This window comes from Mytilus edulis, chromosome 4 (genome assembly GCF_963676685.1).
Source record: "Mytilus edulis chromosome 4, xbMytEdul2.2, whole genome shotgun sequence".
NCBI lineage: Eukaryota > Metazoa > Mollusca > Bivalvia > Mytilida > Mytilidae > Mytilus > Mytilus edulis.
In genome coordinates, this window is record NC_092347.1 from 63194109 (window position 1) to 63215124 (window position 21016).

At 30.7% G+C, this 21016-nt stretch overlaps 1 protein-coding gene across 1 annotated transcript; it reads left to right on the forward strand.

Moving 5' to 3' along the window:
- Positions 1 to 4: 4 nt before the first annotated feature.
- LOC139520185 (vacuolar protein sorting-associated protein 45-like) lies at positions 5 to 19518 on the forward strand. Its single transcript, XM_071312658.1, has 14 exons — positions 5 to 164; positions 2161 to 2356; positions 3471 to 3550; positions 4073 to 4141; positions 4867 to 5004; positions 6579 to 6689; positions 8273 to 8407; positions 9398 to 9508; positions 10357 to 10524; positions 12481 to 12639; positions 14562 to 14669; positions 15376 to 15497; positions 16413 to 16544; positions 18033 to 19518. The coding sequence occupies exons 1-14, from the start codon at positions 72 to 74 to the stop codon at positions 18106 to 18108; spliced, it is 1698 nt and encodes a 565-aa protein (XP_071168759.1). The 5' UTR covers positions 5 to 71; the 3' UTR covers positions 18109 to 19518.
- Positions 19519 to 21016: the final 1498 nt, after the last annotated feature.

The following is a 21016-nucleotide window of genomic DNA, read 5'->3' on the forward strand; positions in this document are numbered from 1 at the left end:
AGCTTCCGGTGTACAAATTGTCAAAACTGTCAAAAATTTCATTTTTATTGAAGTCTATATAAACAGTGAAAATGAATGTTATTTTAGCTATAAAGCAGTATATCAGTAAAATGATTGAAGACAGTGGCCCTGGAATGAAAGTTTTGCTGATGGATAAAGACACTGTGAGTAAATCAACAAAAAATGTAGTCAGATCACAGGTGTTATTCAGTAGGATTTTTTTAAATGATTGATGGGAACAAAATATGACGTTTAAAAGAACAATAAGTTTGACATTATTTGGAATGAATAGGTCTCAATAGTAAGATTCTGAAAACCCTCTGCCAGAAGGTCCTGATGTCACAAAATTGATATTATTATCATGATTATTAGTTCGCCAAATAGTTATTGATAATTTTTTGCATCAGAATTTCACATGAACATGTACAAAGAATGGTCTGTTTTTTTGTTATAAATATAACATGTGTAATATTACAAATGAATATAACAATAGAATGTTTATTGGAATCTAAATAAGATAGCAGCATTACATGAAGTAACCAAGAATGTGACAATACATATGTCAATGTATGTGGTAGCAGTCTGCACCGTTAACCACTAGTCCAATGCCCCAGACTAGTAAAATTTCATTCGGACTAGTAAATTTTTGCAAAACTTTGTTTGGACCAATAAGAAAAATGTCAGAATATAGGTCTTCGGACTAGTAGTTGAAAAAGTTTTTGGTGCAGACTGTGGTAGTGTGGATTTTTATCATATTAATCATTTATATATTTGATATGTTTTATAGGTTCTTCTTCTTCTTTAAGTTTCCAGCGATCCTTCAATTATTGAAGATTATTTGCCGGGCGCATACCTGCCAACTGTCACTATTAGCGGGGAATTTCCCCCATGGAGGCTCCCAAATTGAAATTTTTAAAGAGCAATTGTGTCCACAATTTTAACAAAACAATTACTTTTACAATGAATTGAGGCATATAAAAGTATGAAGAAGCCAAAAAACAACATGACACTGAATTTGAAGGGCCCCTTGAAGGTTTTTTAGGAGAATGGCAGCCATCTTGCACGCAAAACCCCCATGGGCATTTTGAAAACTTGGCAGGTATATATGCGGGCGTCGACTATAAAATTATAAAAGGAAGTTATTCTGAGACACCATTAATTATATTCTTTCATTTGCAGATTTTACTATCAGTACTCACTGTTCATTAGAGTTTATAGTTTTTCTTAAGCTTGTATTCTGATTGGTTTATAGAGCCTTGCCCCCAGTTTTGGTGGTTGTTCTGAAAACATTAATGGAGAATTGATGTCTTTGTTGTGATCTTGGTATATTCGTATGTTTTGATGCACTTTGTGCTGAGACTTTGTGCTCATAGACTTTATATTGTGTTTGATTAGTAGAACTTTCCAAAAGTTCTATGGATTAGTATAGTGATGGAATTCATTCCGGAACAGGACATCATGACTTTATATGAACCAATTTTGATGTGAACCGCAATCTCTGTTACCATTACTGTAGAAGTATGAAGATCGTTATTGTTAGTATTATTAGTTAGACTGTCGAACTTGGTTTATAATTATATGATTACATCATTGTTGAATAAAGAACCCTAGCATCCTAGACTAAGATGAAATGAACTCGTTATTATTTGACTGTCCAGAAATCACCTTTTACACATACAGAACACTTAAACTTAAAGTACACTACAGCTAAGGTGGATTTTGCTTTGTCCACCGGCCCACCATGGGATTGGGCACCGGGTGGGCAAAATTTCTACCTTGTCCACTCTGCCCACCCGTAGGAGTGGGCATGCAATTTCTTTTGTTTAATCTAAAGACAATCAGTACAATCACTTGAAAAAAGCAGATAAGCATTTGTAATCAATATTTTTACAAAAAAGAGATTATAGCTAGAGTGGGCACGGGTGGGCAGGTGGAAAAAGCAAAATCCACACTGGCTGTTGTGTATATTAAAATGTTTCTCCACAGTCGCCTGAAGATTTCATAATTATAGCGAAAAAATGGAGGAAATAAAATATTTCCCCCATTGTTTCGCTAAACATGAAATCTTCAGGCGCCTGTGGTTTCTCTCAATTAAAGTCATTACCAGTACCAATTTGGACACAATTACCATGACTACTTTTATTTATTTGATTTTTACAGACCAGCATTGTCAGTATGGTTTATGCACAGTCAGAAATCCTACAGAAAGAAGTATACTTATTTGAAAGATTAGACTCTGCAGGCAGGGAAACCATGAAGCATTTGAAATGCATTGCTTTTGTTAGACCAACCAAAGAAAATGTAGAACTATTAGCACAAGAGCTAAGAATGTCTAAATATGGTTTATATTATATTTGTAAGTAATTTCAGTGCAGGTAATAATGCAAATAATAGTTCTAAATTAAGATAATTGCCAATTGGTTAATATATATTTATCAAAATACAGACCTATAATAACCATGATAACCTTTTCAAACTTTATGAAAACAAATGCCAAAATAAATAAATTCATATTTGCCTAGGCTAACTTTAAATTCAATGAAATGGTTTAATTTAACTACAAAATTGAAAAATTGTATAAACGAGAAATATGTCAAGTTTGTCTAACATTTTTCTAATGAACACTTTACACCTCTAACGTAAATAGAGAAAAACAAATTCTGAACATTTTTAATGTTAATAAAATGTTTAACAATAACCCACATACATAATAGCAATATATAATTTTCCAATTCAAATGACACACATGAGTACAAATATATAATTCCATATTATGATATTGTATTGGACCATTAGGCCAAATAAAAATATATGTGTGGTTCCAGTAACCCTACCGTCCCTACTTTTCGGCTTAAAAATAGCCTACCCTAAAGATTTTATTGTCATTTTTCATTAAGCACTGTTAAAGTCAGAATGTTGCTCCCATAGACTCAATGTAAAAAATAAACATAAAATAAAAAAAAATCCCTACCTACCTACCCTAACTTTTTTTCAGATGTAACTGGAACCACGCATACTTTTTATTTAGCCTTACTATAACAAAGCTTCAGCTTGATTGAAATGTAATATTAATGTACAAAATGTACGAACAAGTCAAGATATATTGCCAATAACTAAGTCATGTACATTTTATGTAATATGTAATCATGGGGAATTATAAAGTTTTTTTCAAACAAAACAAAACAAGATAATAAAAACAGAATAGGAAAAGTTACCAAAGTGTAAAATGTTTTAATGTACTACAGTACATTGTATATTGACTTTATACATGCTATATTTCAAATATTGAAAATGTTCATATATACAACACAATCAAATTAAACTTGATTTATGAATTAATGTTGATATTTTTTTTTACACTTTTCCTTTCAATATCGAATTTAAACTGTTCTGATACAAAAAATGTCATATTATAAAATACGATTTTACAGCTATTGACAGTGAAAATAGAATAACTTTTATTGTTTCAGATTTTAGTAATGTAATAAGCAAACAAGATGTCAAAGTATTAGCCGAGGCAGATGACCAAGAGGTTGTGAGGGAAGTTCAGGTAAAGAAGGTCAACAATATTGTGTTATAAACAAAATATTAAATATTTCAAAGCAAACAATATTTCAGTTGAAAAAGTAAGAAAATACTGCTGGTGTAGGTACTGGACTGTCAGGCTGTCAAAATTTAAAATATTACCAAAAAATATTCAAAAACACTTATTACAGTAGACCAGATTTGATTAGTTACATGTATATCTACTTAAATATTTTATCAGTTTGGCGTGGGATAATTAGGTATCAATTACTAATTAGAATTTCTTTAAATTTTTCCTTTGGAGCAGATTATGACAATAATATAGGAAAATATGAAATTTTATTGATATTTGGACCTATAAACAAGACTTGAACAAGCAATTTTTTTAAAAACCTCAAAAATAAACATCCATAAGTAGTTCATGCCACAAAGTATAAAAACACAATTGGTTATATCTGACTTTTGTCATTGGAATCATGTAACTATGTTTAGTAGACATGCATTGAAGATAAAATTTGCTTAGAATGTCTATATTATTGTATTGCAGGAATTTTTTGGAGACTATGTTGCTGTCAGTCCACATTTATTTACCTTAAATATTAATGGATGTTGTCAGGTTTGTAAATTTAAAAACATTATAAATGATGTATTTAGTTGATTTAGTCAAATTAAAAATTTACAAAAAAGTGTCCGCTAGAAGCAAGAATGTAAATCTTAGATGAAATATTGTCTTATTGGCAAGCATACCACATCTCCTTATTTTTATATAAATGTTAGTTTTGAGAAAATTATTTACTGCTGAACCTGCTTCAATGTCAAAACTATGAAATTTTATGACAAGGCCATAAAAAAGAATAGGTTTGTTTGCCCAAATGCTACCTACCCAGAAAAAAGCTGCCTACTCAAATTCTTTTATTGTCCTGATTTGAAGAAGTTTTTTTTTTAATCAGATAGGCATGAAGACTAATAAACACCCGATACTTCAATTTCTCTTTTTGAAAAAAAATAAGAAAATGCCTACCTACCTACCCACTGTCTCAACCTTTGGGTAGGGTTTGGGCAAGCCAAAATATTTTTAATTGTGGCCCAAAAGCAAGCACAGATTTGGGGGTAGACATTCAAAACTTTGCATGCAGTTAAAATTTATGAGAATCAGCTTATACTGAAACGTAAATTATTGCAAAACAGTTGTTAGGAAATCTTCCTATCATAAACATAAAATCAAAAGGTTGATAAAATAAAGGTATATAAAAAATTTGATTTGTGTTTACAAATACAACTTTTGCAGGCAATGGTAAAATAAACTTGTCAATCATTGGAAAAAAAAAATTTATGATTTAGGGTCTGAATTGGTCAACAGATTCACTAGCTAGAAGTACACAGGGTTTAACATCAGTACTGTTGTCACTGAAGAAATGTCCAATGATAAGATACCAGAATTCATCAGAAACAGCCAGACGACTTGCTGAGAGTGTCAGGGTAAGTCTAAATCAGAACTATTTGAACATACAAATATTCAGTATGATTGCCAAGGAGACAACTGTCAACCAGATACACAATTACCAGATGTCGTTCTAGGTACCAACTGTAGGTCAATATATGGTCACCAAAAATGAACAAATTTCATACCACACAGCAAGTTATTAAAGGCCTCAAAATGACAAATGTAAAACATAGTCTTATTGTTTAGTGAGAATCCCTTATCCTCCTTCTTGTTTCCATTATAGCGCATGTAATTTCCTGTGTCCCGTCAGACTTGGTTTCCCATTTTTAGCTCACCTGGCCCAAAGGGCCACGTGAGCTTTTCCCATCACTTTGCGTCTGTCGTCGTCCATAGTCGTCGTTAACTTTTTCAAAAATCTTCTCCTCTGAAACTACTGGGCCAAATTATACCAAACTTGGCCACAATCATCATTGGGGTATCTAGTTTAAAAAATGTGTCCGGTGACCCGTCCAACCAACCAAGATGGCCGCCATGGCTAAAAATAAAACATAGGGGTAAAATGCAGGTTTTGACTTATAACTTAAAAACCAAAGCATTTAGAGCAAATCTGACATGGGTAAAATTGTTTATCAGGTCAAGATCTATCTGCCCTGAAATTTTCAGATGAATCGGACAACCCGTTGTTGGGTTGCTGCCCCTGAATTGGTAATTTTAAGGAAATTTTGCTGTTTTTGGTTATTATCTTGAATATTATTATGGATAGAGATAAACTGTAAACAGCAATATTGTTCAGCAAAGTAAGATTTACAAATAAGTCAACATGACCGAAATGGTCAGTTGACCCCTTTAGGAGTTATTGCCCTTTATAGTCAATTTTTAACAATTTTCATAATTTTTGTAAATTTTTACAAAATATTTTCCTCTGTTACTAATTGGCCAAGTTCATTATAGATAGAGATAATTGTAAGTAGCAAGAACGTTCAGTAAAGTAAGAACTTCAATCACATCACCATCACCAAACACAATTTTATCATGAATCTATCTGTGTCCTTTGTTTAATATGCACAAAGACCAAGGTGAGCGACACTAGTTATGCTTAATTATTCAACTTTCACATGTAATGCTTAATAAAAATCTGCTAATCCTGTGTTACACTTAGATCTCTATGATACATTGATACCCATCACCAAGTGAGATCATTTACAAAATTTGTATTCACCAACATGAAGGGTGCTACTAGTGTGGGGTTCTTGTTGCTCAGACTTTAGTTTACTGTGTATTGAATTGTGGACTTGTCTTTTTATTATTATAGTTTTTTGTACTGGTGTTGTCAGGTTATCTTTGACATTTAGTTTTTAATATACCTCTTTGTTCTTATCCCAGGCATAGATTACCTTAGCCGTATTTGGCACAACTTATTTGGAATTTTGGATCGTCAATGCTCTTCAACTTTGTATTTGTTTGGGTTATAACTATTTTGATATGAGCGTCACTGATGAGTCTTATGTAGACGAAACGCGCGTCTGGCATACTAAATTATAATCCTGGTACCTTTGATAACTAATTATATTCCAATGATTATCAAAATAACAATTTGTCTTTATTTCAGCAAACAATCAATAAAGAAGCAGCATTATTTGAGTTCAGGAAGACCGATGTAGCCCCTATATTGTTAATACTTGATAGGAGAGATGATGCTGTTACTCCTATTCTGAATCAGGTAACCAGACATTAGTCAAAGATTAAGACATCTGTTTAATCTACTGAAGGTGGTACCAAACACCTTGACTTAAATTAATTTGGCTTATTTAATTTAATAAAATTTTGACAAAATATTTATTTTGAACCTTTAACAAAAATAATAAAACTTGAAAAAACTTGAACCACACACTTTTTTCTGAAAAATCTTATTGGATATATAACATTTTGACAAACACTAATTTTTATCATTGAGAAGCTTAATATTTCCTTTAAACGTTTTGCTGATTTTATAGATTTATCTCCCTGTAGTGTTAGTTACCACCTTAAGGTTTTTTATCAGATAAAAATGATCATGAATGCTATAATATTTCTTATTTAGTATGTATTGCTAATTAGCTTTATGGAATATTTTTATGTTTTTTCTAACCAAATGAAGTTTGATTTACTTTTTCAGCTTGGTATTTGTCATGTCTTTGTTAGCATGTGTTTATATTATTAAAGATTAAAGAATTAAAGTAGCAACAACAAAACTTTGGACTTACAAAAAAAATGCAAAGTAGAACAAACAAAGAAATGCAAATCTTTTCAATAACTTTTGTGTCTTATGTACGCTGCTAGCCTTACTTTATGTAACACCTAAAAATTAAAACATAAATAGTATATATGTAACTATCAATGAGGGGCCTGATGGGTTATTTGTGTTCTTTGTGATCTCGGCACATTTTTGCTATTGTGATCCGTTTTTCTACAGATTTTTTTTTTTTATATTTTCATGATCCCTGATCATGGGAATTTATTTTCTGTGAATCATGATTGATAAAAAAATCAACTCGTGAATTGTGATGAGACATCAGGCCCTTCATCAATATGAAGTTAATCTTAAAGGCAATATTTATATATTTGTAAATAAAAAAAATTTCATATAATTTTCCCTATTGCCACTAAATACTGCATATTACATTCATCTTTCTAAAATATTTCAATTACCACAACTTTAATTGTATACATGTACCTATAATTTAAAAAAAAACATAATTTATACAGAATATATTTATTCTGTACTTAATAAAAAAATTCTGCAGTATAAGTTTTAGATTGTTTTAATGTATTAAATTTGTTTTCTCTAATTCTTCGTCAATTTATCCCTTTCTGCACCCATTGTATAAAAAAAATTTAATTAACGTGTGGTTCCTTTGATTTCAGTTCTTCATTGGTGAAAATCGGATTATGACTTCGAATTTTCTTGCTTTCCTGTGAATTTTCTATTATGACGGCATGAAAAAAGGCGACCATGTCTGATGACGTCATGTAGAAAGAACACATTATTTTGCAGATCACTCAAAAAGAAGGAAAAATTTTGCCTGCTTATTATTTGAAAATCATTAGAGAAACAGATTCCACCACCAAATCTTATGTAATACGATATTTATCCACTCTCGACAGTTAAATTTTAAATATTTAAAACACTCAGCAAGCTTCAAGTTTTAAATTTGATAATTTAACAGTCTTGAGTGGATAAATATTGTATTACACTCAATGCAGTGGAAGAATCTATATTCATCATGTTTATAGAATAGAATATATGTGATATTTTTTTTAAAGTGGACATACCAAGCCATGGTACATGAGTTGATAGGTATTGCTAATAGCAGAATAAACCTCAGTAATGTTCCTGGTATAAGTAAAGAACTACAGGAAGTTGTTCTGTCTCCTGAACATGATGAATTTTATGCAAATGTAAGTACAATTAGTTTTCTCAATTAAATTGATTGGTATTTTTTCATTTTAATATACAATATACCTACCTATCCTCTTCGCTCCTGGTGGAGCATAAGGTCGCAATATACAATATGAGTTTTTCTAATTACTGAAAATTCAGAAATTATTGCGATGTTTCTAATTATTGCGAAAAATGCGACAGGGTTATAATAGCAATAATTTTAACCTGTAATTTTGATATTTTACATGAATTTAACAGGATTTTTCTCAATATCTCAAAAATTAACATTGCATTTTGATCTAAAATGAAAATATCGCAATAATAAATGCATGCAATAATTTCTGAATTTACAGTGTAAAAATCTTTATGTTTGCCTATAATTGCTAACATTCATTTCATTTGATCTATAGTTGATATTTGTTTCATTGGCAATCAGTATGCATAGCCAAATAATGTCATTATTTTTTACAAAAACATTGTATAATGACATACCGGTATATACTATTGTTAATTATACATGTTCATTTTGATTTAGCTGTAGTTTGTAGTATTCATAAAATTGCAGATTTGCAAAATGATATTTAGCATTAACAAAATTTTCTACAATCTGTTTGCTGTGGATTCATTATTATTCATTGGATACCAATTTTTGTGTGTTTTGTTGGTACAGAAGAACAATGAATTCAAATGTTCAACGAATAACAAATTTTATATAAACTTTATATACAGAGATTGTTAAACCACAAAATCAAATATCCATGAATTTTCCTCAATCCACGAAAACTGATATCCAGGAAAATAAATGAATCCACACAATATGAATACCAGTACACTTTCTAAAGCTTGATGAAAATAGTCCACGAAGTAATGACAATACTCTACTTCTTTGTGGGTCTTATAAGTGATAAAATAGTCTTTTATAGTATGATTGACTCAAAAGTAATAAAAACTTTTGTCAAATCTTGTAACTTTTTATTTGATGTATTTTTTTTTATTTGTCTTTTCAGAACATGTATAGTAATTTTGGCGAAATTGGAAACAACATTAAAGACCTAATGGATGAGTTCCAAACTAAATCTAAAAGTCATGAAAAAATAGAATCTATCAGTGATATGAAGGTTTGTTTAGAATGTATTTATTTATACAGGTGGATGGTGTTTAAAAGCAAATTGTCATATTTGAGGTTTTCTAAAAAAAAGGATTTGGTTTACTACATCATGAGTTATGTTTGCTTTTCCTTTCATGCACAATAGCGAAAAGATTAAAAAAGATGTTGTTATTAAATTTCAATCAATCAAAAGTCATAACAAGCTCAATGTTCATAAAAAGAAAAAAAATATAAAAAAGAAGATGTGGTATGATTGCCAATGAGACAACTATCCACAAAAGACCAAAATGACACAGACATTAACAACTATAGGTCGCTGTATGACCTTCAACGATGAGCAAAGCCCATACCGCATAGTCAGCTATAAAAGGCCCCGATAAGAAAAAGTAAAACAATTCAAACGAGAAAACTAACGGCCTTATTGATGTAAAAAAATGAACGAAAAACAAATATCTGCTGTTGTTTTTTTTCTATGGTCGGGTTGTTGTCTCTTTGGCACATTCCCCATTTCCATTCTCAATATTATGTAACACATAAACAAACGACAACCACTGAATTACAGGCTCCTGACTTGGGACAGGCACTTACATAAATAATGTGGCGGGGTTAAACAGTAAATGTTTGTAAAAGGCTTAAATCAGTTGAAATTTACAGAATCAGTTTTCAAAGATTAAATATTTTTTCCAGATTTGATATTTTTATTAAGAAATGGAGTTTAGATTCATAGATAGTGGGTGTTTCAGAATTTTTTAAGTAATTAGTGGTGGAAATTAATTGTCTGTACATTGTGTTTTATAGAAATATTCACTTAGCCAGAAAAATATACAAAACTAACCTGTATTGGTTTTCATTTTCCAGCAATTTTTAGAACAATATCCACAATTTAAGAAAATGTCTGGAACGGTATCCAAGCATGTAACAGTTGTAGGAGAGTTATCTAGACTTACAAACAAACATCATCTACTAGAAGTCTCTGAACTAGAGCAAGATATAGTATGTCAAGGAGATCACTCAGCAATATTACAGGTAAATCTTAGAACTAGATTAATCATGGGTTGAATCACATGGGTTGAAAAGAAATATGGTCACTAAGATTTCTTTGGAGAATATAGAGTTTCTGATACGTATATGGGAGATTTCTGATCCACAATTCAGACTGACGCAAAAACCTATTTACCTTGCTGTAACATTCTGAGCTTGATTTTGAAATGTCTTATCATATACAATTTATTTGATATAAGTTTGTTTCTCAAACACATTAATTGTTTTTTTTTAACTTTTTTTTTAATTACAAAATTTGTTTCAAATATTTGAAAATAATAAAACTGAGACTAAATAAATATGATATAAACTGTAAATGTAGAAATTATTGCATGCATTTTTATTGCCATTTTGTCATTTTAGACTAAAATGCAATTTAGTATGCAATATTGCGAAAAATTCTTTTTAGGCCACACCAATTTAATTTCTTGTTCTACAGATTTTTGGACTCCAAAAATTTGGGCAAGCGAGCGATTTGAAAATTTTAATAAAAACATATTTAGTTTGAAAATTTTTGAGGCGAAGCTGGAAAAGTAAAGGCGAGCGATTATAATTTTTTTTTGTAAACATTAGAATAGTAGGTTTTGACAATATTAAAACTCAATTTATGACTTGTACTTTGACATTTCTTTAATTTATGAAGTATTTTTTCCCTGTTCACCATGCATCCATGTTCACCAAGAAATAATTGTATAATTAAATCTGGTCTATGTATGTGTGACTGACAATGAGCAAATTCTCCATCTACATTAAGTCATAATCAGGTTGGGAACAACCGCTTAATGTTATAATGTAAATATCCCTTTTATGAGGGGTCAATATATTAAAGTCATAATATATTTCTTTGTAAAAAACATCTTTTAGTACAAAAGGGCTCATGTGTTCCCAAAGAACTATATATCTATCTTGTATTAAATGGTCAAAACATGTCCAAGAATTTTGTAATATTCTTGGACTTAAACCATGTTAACACATTTACTTTATAAACAGTTTATTTGATATTATTCAAAATAAGTGGACCCCTCTTTTAGAAAAATTGTTTAAAATATGATGTATTTCTCCTCTTTTTGAGTAAAAAAATCTTAATTTTCAAAGGTTTTGTATAGTAGCACTATACCAATCCTTGGTATTTCTATTTTCTTTTTTACAACAGTAAAATTACCCCTTGTCTGAGGGAGGGTTGTTCACAACCTGATAATAACAAACACAGGTCAAAGTATGACCTTTTACACAGGGCTTTGATCCAGACCAAACAGCAAGCTTTAAGGGACCCCATAATTATTGGTGTACACAATTCGAACAGGAAAACCAACTATCTAATTTATATATAATAATTATTATCCAAACGGGAAAATACCAATGAACCACATCTACAAACGATAACTGATGAACGACAGGCCCTGAATCAATCAGGCCAGGTACAAAAACATGCAGCGGCTATGTATAATAGTTTTGTTTCAGCATACAATATAATTGCAGTTGAAGGCAAATCCTTCAGAAGTTCTTTGTACTTTATTCTAACAACAAAATTTTTTTGATAGGGAATATAAGTAAGGGGGAAAGAAACCAATGTTTTGTTCTGAAGAGGTATTTCTGCTGTAATATATTTATATCGGATTACTCCCACGTTTCATGCTGAAACAAATATTCCCACAGATATTTACACAGTGTTATGGGGTGCTTAAAGGTTTGAAATTGTTATAAACAGGTTAGAATGCGATTTTAAAAAATAAATGTTGATATATTTTTATAATATTTACAAAAAAACAAAAAAAAACAGTGCAGGAAATGGACATGATTACATTTACGGATGCGGGAAGTGGGAATATAAAAAAAAAATAAAAAAATTGGTTTTGAAAAAAACAGGTGCGGGCGGGTTTGTCAAACAAGGAATTAAATTGGTGTGGCCTTATGAGTGTTTAATTTAATTTTTTTTTACAGAGAATCAAAACTTTAATAGCTTCTGAGAAAATTCAGCATATAGATATGTTACGTTTAGTTATGTTGTATGCTCTGAGATATGAAAGCCATAGTAACAATGATGTATCAGGATTAGTTGATGCTTTGCGGAAGAGGGGTGTCAGTGACAGACTCAGAATGGTAAACATTATAATTTAAAAAGCTGTATTAATAACATGTACCTTTCAGGGCTCACACTACTTCAGAATTATAGGGAGAAGTGACTTCTCTTTTTGAAACTGATAGGGAGAAGTGGTGAGATTTGAAAGAGAAGTGCTCATTCGCACGGTGCGATACAATGTTTGGATTTTACAATAGTATAAAGGGCCATATGTAAATAATGTTCTTTTTATACTGTTCAATTCATATCTGAGTAAAAAAATTACAATTAAAGTAACATTTGAAATTAAAAGTTGTTTAAGCTTGTGAGAAACTACCAACTAAATATCTAGCACTAAAAAAATAAAAAATATTTAAAAAATTTAAAGAAATTATAATATATCAATTACAATTTAATTAAAAATTATCTTGTGTATGACATTCAGTGTTTCTCATAAAAAAAATATAAAAGTTATTAAGCTGGGCCATAATATATTGATATTAGTATAACAGTCTCAGAGTTAAGCAACTTTAATCAATAGTTTGAAAAAATCCATAAAAAATATAAGGAATTATATACACCAATCAATTAGATGTAACCAAAAGTCTCTTAATGCGTGTGGAATGCGTAATTTTCCCCTTTAGTATCAATATTTTTCTGTCAGCTGTACCATCCGTGCGTCCGTAGTAATTATTGTAAAAGTACGGATTGCGGTCATAGCTGGTCGGGTTCAGATCCGGAGATTAGAAATCGGTCAATGGCGGACGAATGCAAGAAAATTTACAAAAATAAACGATGTTTGACAAGTTATTTGGAAAGGAACATGACGTTTTTAATGCAATAAATGGATTAAAATTTACTGGAGGCAACTTCTATCACGTTTAAATGAAGTAACAAACTTATTTTGCCGCCGAAATTGAGGTTGATGTACGTTTTTGAGTAACAAGCACCGGTACTTGCGGAAATGCACGAAGTGATAAAAAGTTGTATTTTTATCAAATAACCTGCTACACACTGCGAAGACAATGCTTCAACCTCTTTTCAAAAGATAATGAATCGTTTATGTCTGAATTTCTTTAATTATCAATAAAAATTTGATGTTTCATCAACTTGGTAAAAATTGAAAATGTCCGATGACGGAAGCGACTGAAAGCGACTGTCGTCAAGAACAGGGCGACTTGTTTTCGCTTTTGGGGGTCGGGGGAAAGCGAAGTGACGGCCGGGAAGGCGACTTCTTCGCCCAAGTCGCCTGGTAGCGTGAGCCCTGCCTTTACAATGTACGTTATGTTTTTAAAAAAAAATCAAAATCAATCACAACATCTTTTTGTGCCAGAAAATTAGGTATAGCAGGATAAAAACTTAAGTATTTATCTAAACACATGAATTTAAAAAAGTGGGAATACAGTATCATGTTTGAGTAATGACAGTTGAGTCAACAATGCATAACGTTTGTGATCAAGTCAGTTTAAGTAGAAGCACTACTAGTAGTTCAATGAAACTTAGTATGCAGTTGTATTAGCACATCTCATTGCCATGGAGAAATAATTGGACAGCTCCTTAGTCATGGTCTATTGTCTTCGAAACTTTTGCTTAATAGTATACATGTAAAAGTTTGTGATTAGTTCAGTTTTAACTACTAGTGGTAGATCAATTGTATTTGATATGAAATTATAATAGCATTTGCACATCCCATTTTCATGGAAATTATTTGGCTGTACCTGATCAGTCAATGTCTGTCAACTTTGAAACTTTTGCATAAGGATAATTACCAGAATACTTTTTCTTTTGAGTTTTTGAATTCAAACATTGTTTGTTTTAGCTATTTAATATAATTTAAAAAAGACCTGCATATACAGTCAATAAGGTAACCAGAATTGACCAGGAGGAGGTAACCTTTATTAAGTTTACCAATAACTTTCACAAGATACCGTAAATCAAATGGTTGTTAAATTTTCTTTTGTAGATGGTTCATGCTGTGTTAGATTATGGAGGGAAGAAGTCCAGAGGAAGTGATTTGTTTGGTAACCAGGACATTGTTTCTTTAACAAAGAAATTTTTTAAAGGTGTTAAGGTAAAACACATAAATATTAGAAAATATGATATTATTTAAGAAAGAGACTATTTTACATGTAAAAGCAACACATTTTATACATATGAAACTTTCACAATGGTCTGTTTAGCCATAACTGCAGTGCAATAAAGAATTTATTAAACTGACTTAATTTTTTTCTTATAAAACTTTAATTAAGATAGAGAAATGAGATTAATCTTTGAAGCTATATGTTGTCTGTTCTTTGGTCAAGTTGTTGCCCCTTTGAAATATTTTTCATTTCTGTTCTCAATTTTATGAGAGAAACACGAATTTCATTGAAATTATCAGATACCCTGCATGTATTTACTGACCCTATATTCTTCTGAATGTGACACTTTATCACAAAAACATCTTTTATAACAGAATAATCCAATAAGATTTTACTTTCCAGCAAAAAACGCTGACATATAAACATTAAATCTACAAAAACAACCATAAAGTTTAAAATGCAAGAAATACAAGATTATTGTATGTGTAAAGACTGTTTCAGAGAGAATGGAGGGTAGTAACAAAATATTAATTTGTATATCTAACCTTTAGCACTATGCATATAAATTGTTATGATAAACAGTTGTTTTTGTTCTTATTCCTTCTTTCCTATATTACAAACATTATCTTATAGTAAGGATATGTTAATGTTAAGATATTCAGTTCAGTCTTTAAAAAATCTGTTACCATTTTGCAGGGTGTGGAGAATGTTTATACACAACATAAACCTTTGTTATACAGCTTGTTAGACCAATTGATAAAGGGCAAACTAAAAGAAGGAGCTTATCCCTACTTAGGAGTCAGTCAGCTGAAAGACAGGTAAAATTTATGTTATAAATGTTTTTGACTGTTTAGGGGTAAAATGGAGAAGACAATTGATATACATTGTATCTGCTTTGAAATAAGAAAATGTAAACATTTGTGTGAATAAATCAATATGCAAACAAATTCTTCATTTATAAAATACAAAAAAAAAAATCTATGAAGGATAAAGACTATTTATTCTGGAAAGGAAAAGGTATGATTCAGTATCAAAATGGCCCTGAAAACGACTGTATTTAAAAATTTCACCAATTTGCAGAATTAAATGTTATTTAATTATAAAATTTAATCAATGTACTTGTACAATACATCACTTCTGTTTTGTTTGAAATATTTCCTTTATAATTGACTATGCAGAGTCATGAAGTAGAATTGTCAATTTACACAAGTCTTGACTTTTTGAGTCATATATTTTGCACAAACAAAAAAAGGAGCACCACCCTTACTCTGAAGGACATTTATGCAGTAAATTATATTAAAGTGTTTACTTTTTACTGTCAAAGAATATTTGGAGCAATACAATTCCTCTATGCTTATTTATTAACAAAAGTGTCCCTTAGTTACTGTGAATTTAGCAAAGATCTAAAAAATAAATAAAAAAATATTTCCCTTAGAAATGTAAATTCTATGGAAAAAATGAATAGCAAGTGCTTTCATGTGTACATAGGTTTATATCAGCAATGTCTTGGATATATTTGAAAATCAGTGCCTATCAACTGGGTCAGAATGCACAATTTATTTCCAGTATTCAATAATGGTAGATTTGTCATCCGTTTTTCTGTACATAGCTTGTTTTAAAGCTAAAATATTTTTACAGATGTGTTTAAATTTTCATAGTACCAAGTGAGATTAAATTTTTCACAAATTGTAAAACTGCAAAATAAAAAATTTCAAAACTTTATTCTATTTCAGACCACAAGATATAATTGTTTTTGTAATTGGTGGAACAACGTTTGAAGAAGCTTTAGCTATACATACTCTTAACAGGAGTAGTCCAGGGATTCGTATCATAATTGGGGGCACAACTGTTCATAATTTCAAGAGGTAAAATATTAGTAGTAAATCAGGCTGCTATAACTTTTCTAGTTTTTACTTTCAGATGTTGGAATGCATATTTCAGACCTGATTATGTTAAATTTAATATAGAACCCAATGATATAGTATGCATTTTCTTACGTAAAAAGTTTCTTTCATTGAAATGATGTTTAAACAATTTTTAAGTGTATAGAAAAAGACACATAAACAGAAAAGCTTTATTCAAAGATGTACATCATTTTGTCATGTTTTCAATTTAAGGGTGTACTTTAATAGGTGAGGTTAGGTGAAAATCAATAAATTAAGAAGTTAAAATTGATACTTTAACCTGGAAGAGCATCAATTAAGGATAAATATGAGCTAAAATATTTATAGGTCATGGACCTCCTTTTGGAGATATTTGAGATTTAAAATATGGCGGCAAAAGACTGACTCAGACTTTTACCTTATGTTTGCATTAGTATTATCGGGTCTCAAAACAAAAGAAGGAAAATTAAGAATCTTCTAAAATTTTGGTAAATGACCTTTCATGAGGTATTAAATCTTATATGAAAAAATAAATCGGTGTTATGGGGCAAAATATTTTACATTGTGTTGTATGGAAAAACACCAAGGAGTCCGAACATTTGACACAAATTCTAAAACCTCACCTAAGTACATCCTTAAGATACACAACCTTTTTAAGTAACTGTAAGTTCTATTACACAAGAATTGTCGCACAATTCACCTTTTCTTAATCTAGATGACTATGGGTAATCTCATTGTTTGTACATCAAAATGAAAACAATGTCCTTCATTGGTTGAATTTCCATCGTTAATTATGTTTCAAACCAATCACAACAATTTAGTGTACGCTTTTGAAAATATTACCCAGAATGCATTAGATTCTGAAACGTTGAATTGTGTGATATCTGTTGTCAGATATGTTATTTATAACATCATTCCATCTTTATGTTCTCATTTGTTCCTCAACTAAACATAAATTATTTAATCCTTATACACAACACTTAGGCAAATAAATGGAAATACAACTGTATATCATTTTGAGATCAGTTCACCAGTTGTGCATCTTTATTAAATAAAAAATATAAAGAAAAATGCAGTTATTAAATATGCACTAGTTGCTGCCTTGTTGAAATATCTACATAGACAAAACAGAAACAGTCAGTAGTATACAAAAAAATATACACATTCTCCATATAAATAGTTATACATGGGAGGGTGGGTAAGCTGCATGGAAATAAAGATTTGAATGATTATAAACTAGTTTAATATACAGAAAAATACTTTCTCGCTTTTGAAATTTGAACAAGATATAAAGTTACAACTTCAACCTCTAAATTTATCATATTAGATAAATGTCCAATTTGGACTATATTAAAATAAATAAACAAATACACATGAATGTACATGTGCATAGATAAGGTTATATAATGTAGATGTGTATTAGATATCAGGAATACTGGTAGATACATTTTCATTACTTTGTCTTTTCAGTTTTCTTGATGAAGTCACACAAGCTGTTCAAGGTCAGAGTTCAAGTAATGTAGGACCAAGATATCACAGAAGATGAACTAATTACAACTAAAACAATGCATATCATTTACAATTTCAGGAACAAAATCAGATTTTATAAAATAGATTAAAATGACATCGTTGAAAAGTATAGGAGTATTTATTAGATGATGTTATTGCTTGAAATCTATTCGAACATTTTGTGATAATTGCAGTAAATACTGTTCGCTGAGATGGATGTTATTTATTTATAGCATCGATATGTACTAAACTACCTTATGTTTGATTATTCAGATTTAGGTCTAGAACAAATGCCCTACAAAATGTAAGTCCTGTATCGAATTTGTAAGAGAATTTTGCCAAGAAATCATTTTGATCTATAAGTATCACTTCAAGATCATATATCATAAAAATAGGTCCATGTATATCTAACGTTTGGTTGTACTTTTTCAGTATAAATATTTATAGTGCATTACTGTTGGAATTTTAATTTCATCTGAAACTATTTTAAGTAATCAGTTGACTTCAAAGGAAAAGTATTTCTTAGCATTAATACTGAATTGATTTTATATTTTTTTTAAAACTTTAAACCTGAAGGTCATCAAGGTTCAAGCATACTTTTCCTTTTCATCACAATGATCAAGATGGAATGGCAGGATTATTCGGCCCTTAAAATCAAAAATATTGAATCTGTGGTGTTGTTATGGAAATTTGATGAAAACATGTTTTAAAATGTCTAATTCTTTCAATTGGATTATTTTTTCACCAATTGCATCTTTAATGATTTATTTTATGATGTCTTAAGTGTAGGCCAATTCCTGTGAAACCTGATTTTCTGGCAAAATATTTTTAAGCCATGACCTTGTCAGTTTATTTTCTATCTATGAGTATAACTGTCCCTCTGGTATCTTTCGTTCCTCTTTTCAACAGTGTCGCCACCCTTTGCCAACAAATATTTTTGCTGCAATTTTCTTCATATACCATAATTTTTACTTTTCACCCTAAATTTTAATAGGTGAAGAGTGGCACATCACATATGAAGTCATGAAAATAAGTAGAAAAAGGGTCTAAAATGGACTCCTTCCAATTTCAGGCTAAGATATTTATAAATATGAAGCAGCTATACAACCATTCTCATTCCACTTTTAAAAATAATAATAAATTTAGTAATGCATGCACATAAGATTTACTCAAATAATTTATTTAAAAAAAAACATCTTTTCAGGGTTATTTATTGGGGTTACTGGCTCTACTTCGTTTACTGATCATTCCAAAGTGAGGATTTTTGTTTTATGCATAAAGTACTTACATTGAACAATTATTTATTTGTGAATTTTATTATTTGATTATTCATTGTTTTCTTGTGCACATTAGATAGTGTGTGTGTGTTGTTGAATGAGTTTGAATGTTAAGCAAGGGATGGTGCAATAAATGTCTGTTATTAAATTCAATAAATATATTTAAAAGCTTTATGTTTATATTAATTATTTGGCCATGATAATCCCTGTTTATAATGTAGATCTATTGAAAACTCTTTTTAGAATTAAATGAGATGATACAGAAAATGATGTAAATGTCAACATATGAGAGATATGAAAAAGAAGATGTGGTATGATTGCCAATGAGACAACTCTCCAAAAGAGACCAAATGACACAGAAAAATACCATAAATGAAATAGAACATTAATCATGATAATGGAATATGTAGACAGCTCTCTCACAAGCAAAAAACCCCTAATTGTAAAAATATAAGGGCATACACTTCAGGCACAGGGGCCACATGCAACTGCATCCACACAGCACAAGTAACACACCCTGCAGTATATAGAGTGCAAATAAAACATGATAATTCAGATACATGTTGTACATTTGTGGTAATCTAGAGTGCTGCATCTCACACAATAAAGAATTTCAAGAATAGTGCTCAAGATTTTAGTTTCTAGAGGGTGCTCATTGTTAATGGTTTTTCCTTCATTTTACTCCTGATACAATAACTTTAAACAAACACTATTCATTGTTGGGATATATTGCATATATATACACATGGAAAAAAGTATTACAACACCAAATTGAAATTGAAATTAAAAAAACACTCTTTATTTTTTTGTGATAAAATTTGTTAAAATAGAACTAGTTAAACATTATTTAAGTATCACATGAGTTTCATCAATAGATATCGACTCGATAAGTTTTTATCTGCACGTGCAGCTACTGTACCCGTAAACAGCAAAACAGATGTTTTCATCCTCATTGTTTTCAACATTTTAAATAACCAAGTTTTTAAAGTTATGTGATTGACACCTTGTAATGGGTCCTTGACAACTCTTAACTGCAGCAAGATGGCAGATTATCAGCATAAGAGAAGCAGGGATGTAGCTGTAACAACTGCACATATTGTTGGTCATCACCATTCGTCGTTTTGAGAATAAAAATCAGGCAATAAACGCTGTTAAAGACCTTCCAAGATAATGAAGACCCCCTATATCATTTGCTAGGGGAAATCAAGTATAATGAAGGTTGGTCAGAAGGAAACCCATTGCATACAGGACAATCCTGAAAAGAGAGCGGTGGCCAAACAGGAGCCTTCTAGCAAGAACTGTTCGAGATCGACTCATCGCTACTGGTTATCGTGCGACAAGACCATTTCGGAGACCTTTGCTAACAAACAGACACACAGTTTTCCGTATGACACGTAGTGCAGAGCTTGCCAAAGTTGGAAATTAGCATCACGGAGGGAGATCCAATGTTCAAATGGAATTCGTTTCATCTTACTTGGCCCGATCGTAGCCCGGATTTGAACCATATCGAGCATATTTGGGACACTATTGGGCGGAAAGTGCGCGAAAGGACACCCCAGTTCAAACACATCATGAAATAAACAATGCCCTTCATCAGAAATGGTTGCTGCTACCTTAGCAACAAATTAGTTGATTTATGGCAGGAATCAGAAGACGTTAAGATGCGGT

Bases quoted from the DNA above. Each gene is read 5' to 3' on its own strand.
- LOC139520185 (XM_071312658.1), top strand. From the start codon at position 72: ATGAATGTTATTTTAGCTATAAAGCAGTATATCAGTAAAATGATTGAA. The intron at 3,551-4,072 runs GTAAAGAAGGTC...ATTGTATTGCAG, and splicing joins AGGTTGTGAGGGAAGTTCAG to GAATTTTTTGGAGACTATGT. The intron at 6,690-8,272 runs GTAACCAGACAT...TTTTTTTTAAAG, and splicing joins TTACTCCTATTCTGAATCAG to TGGACATACCAAGCCATGGT.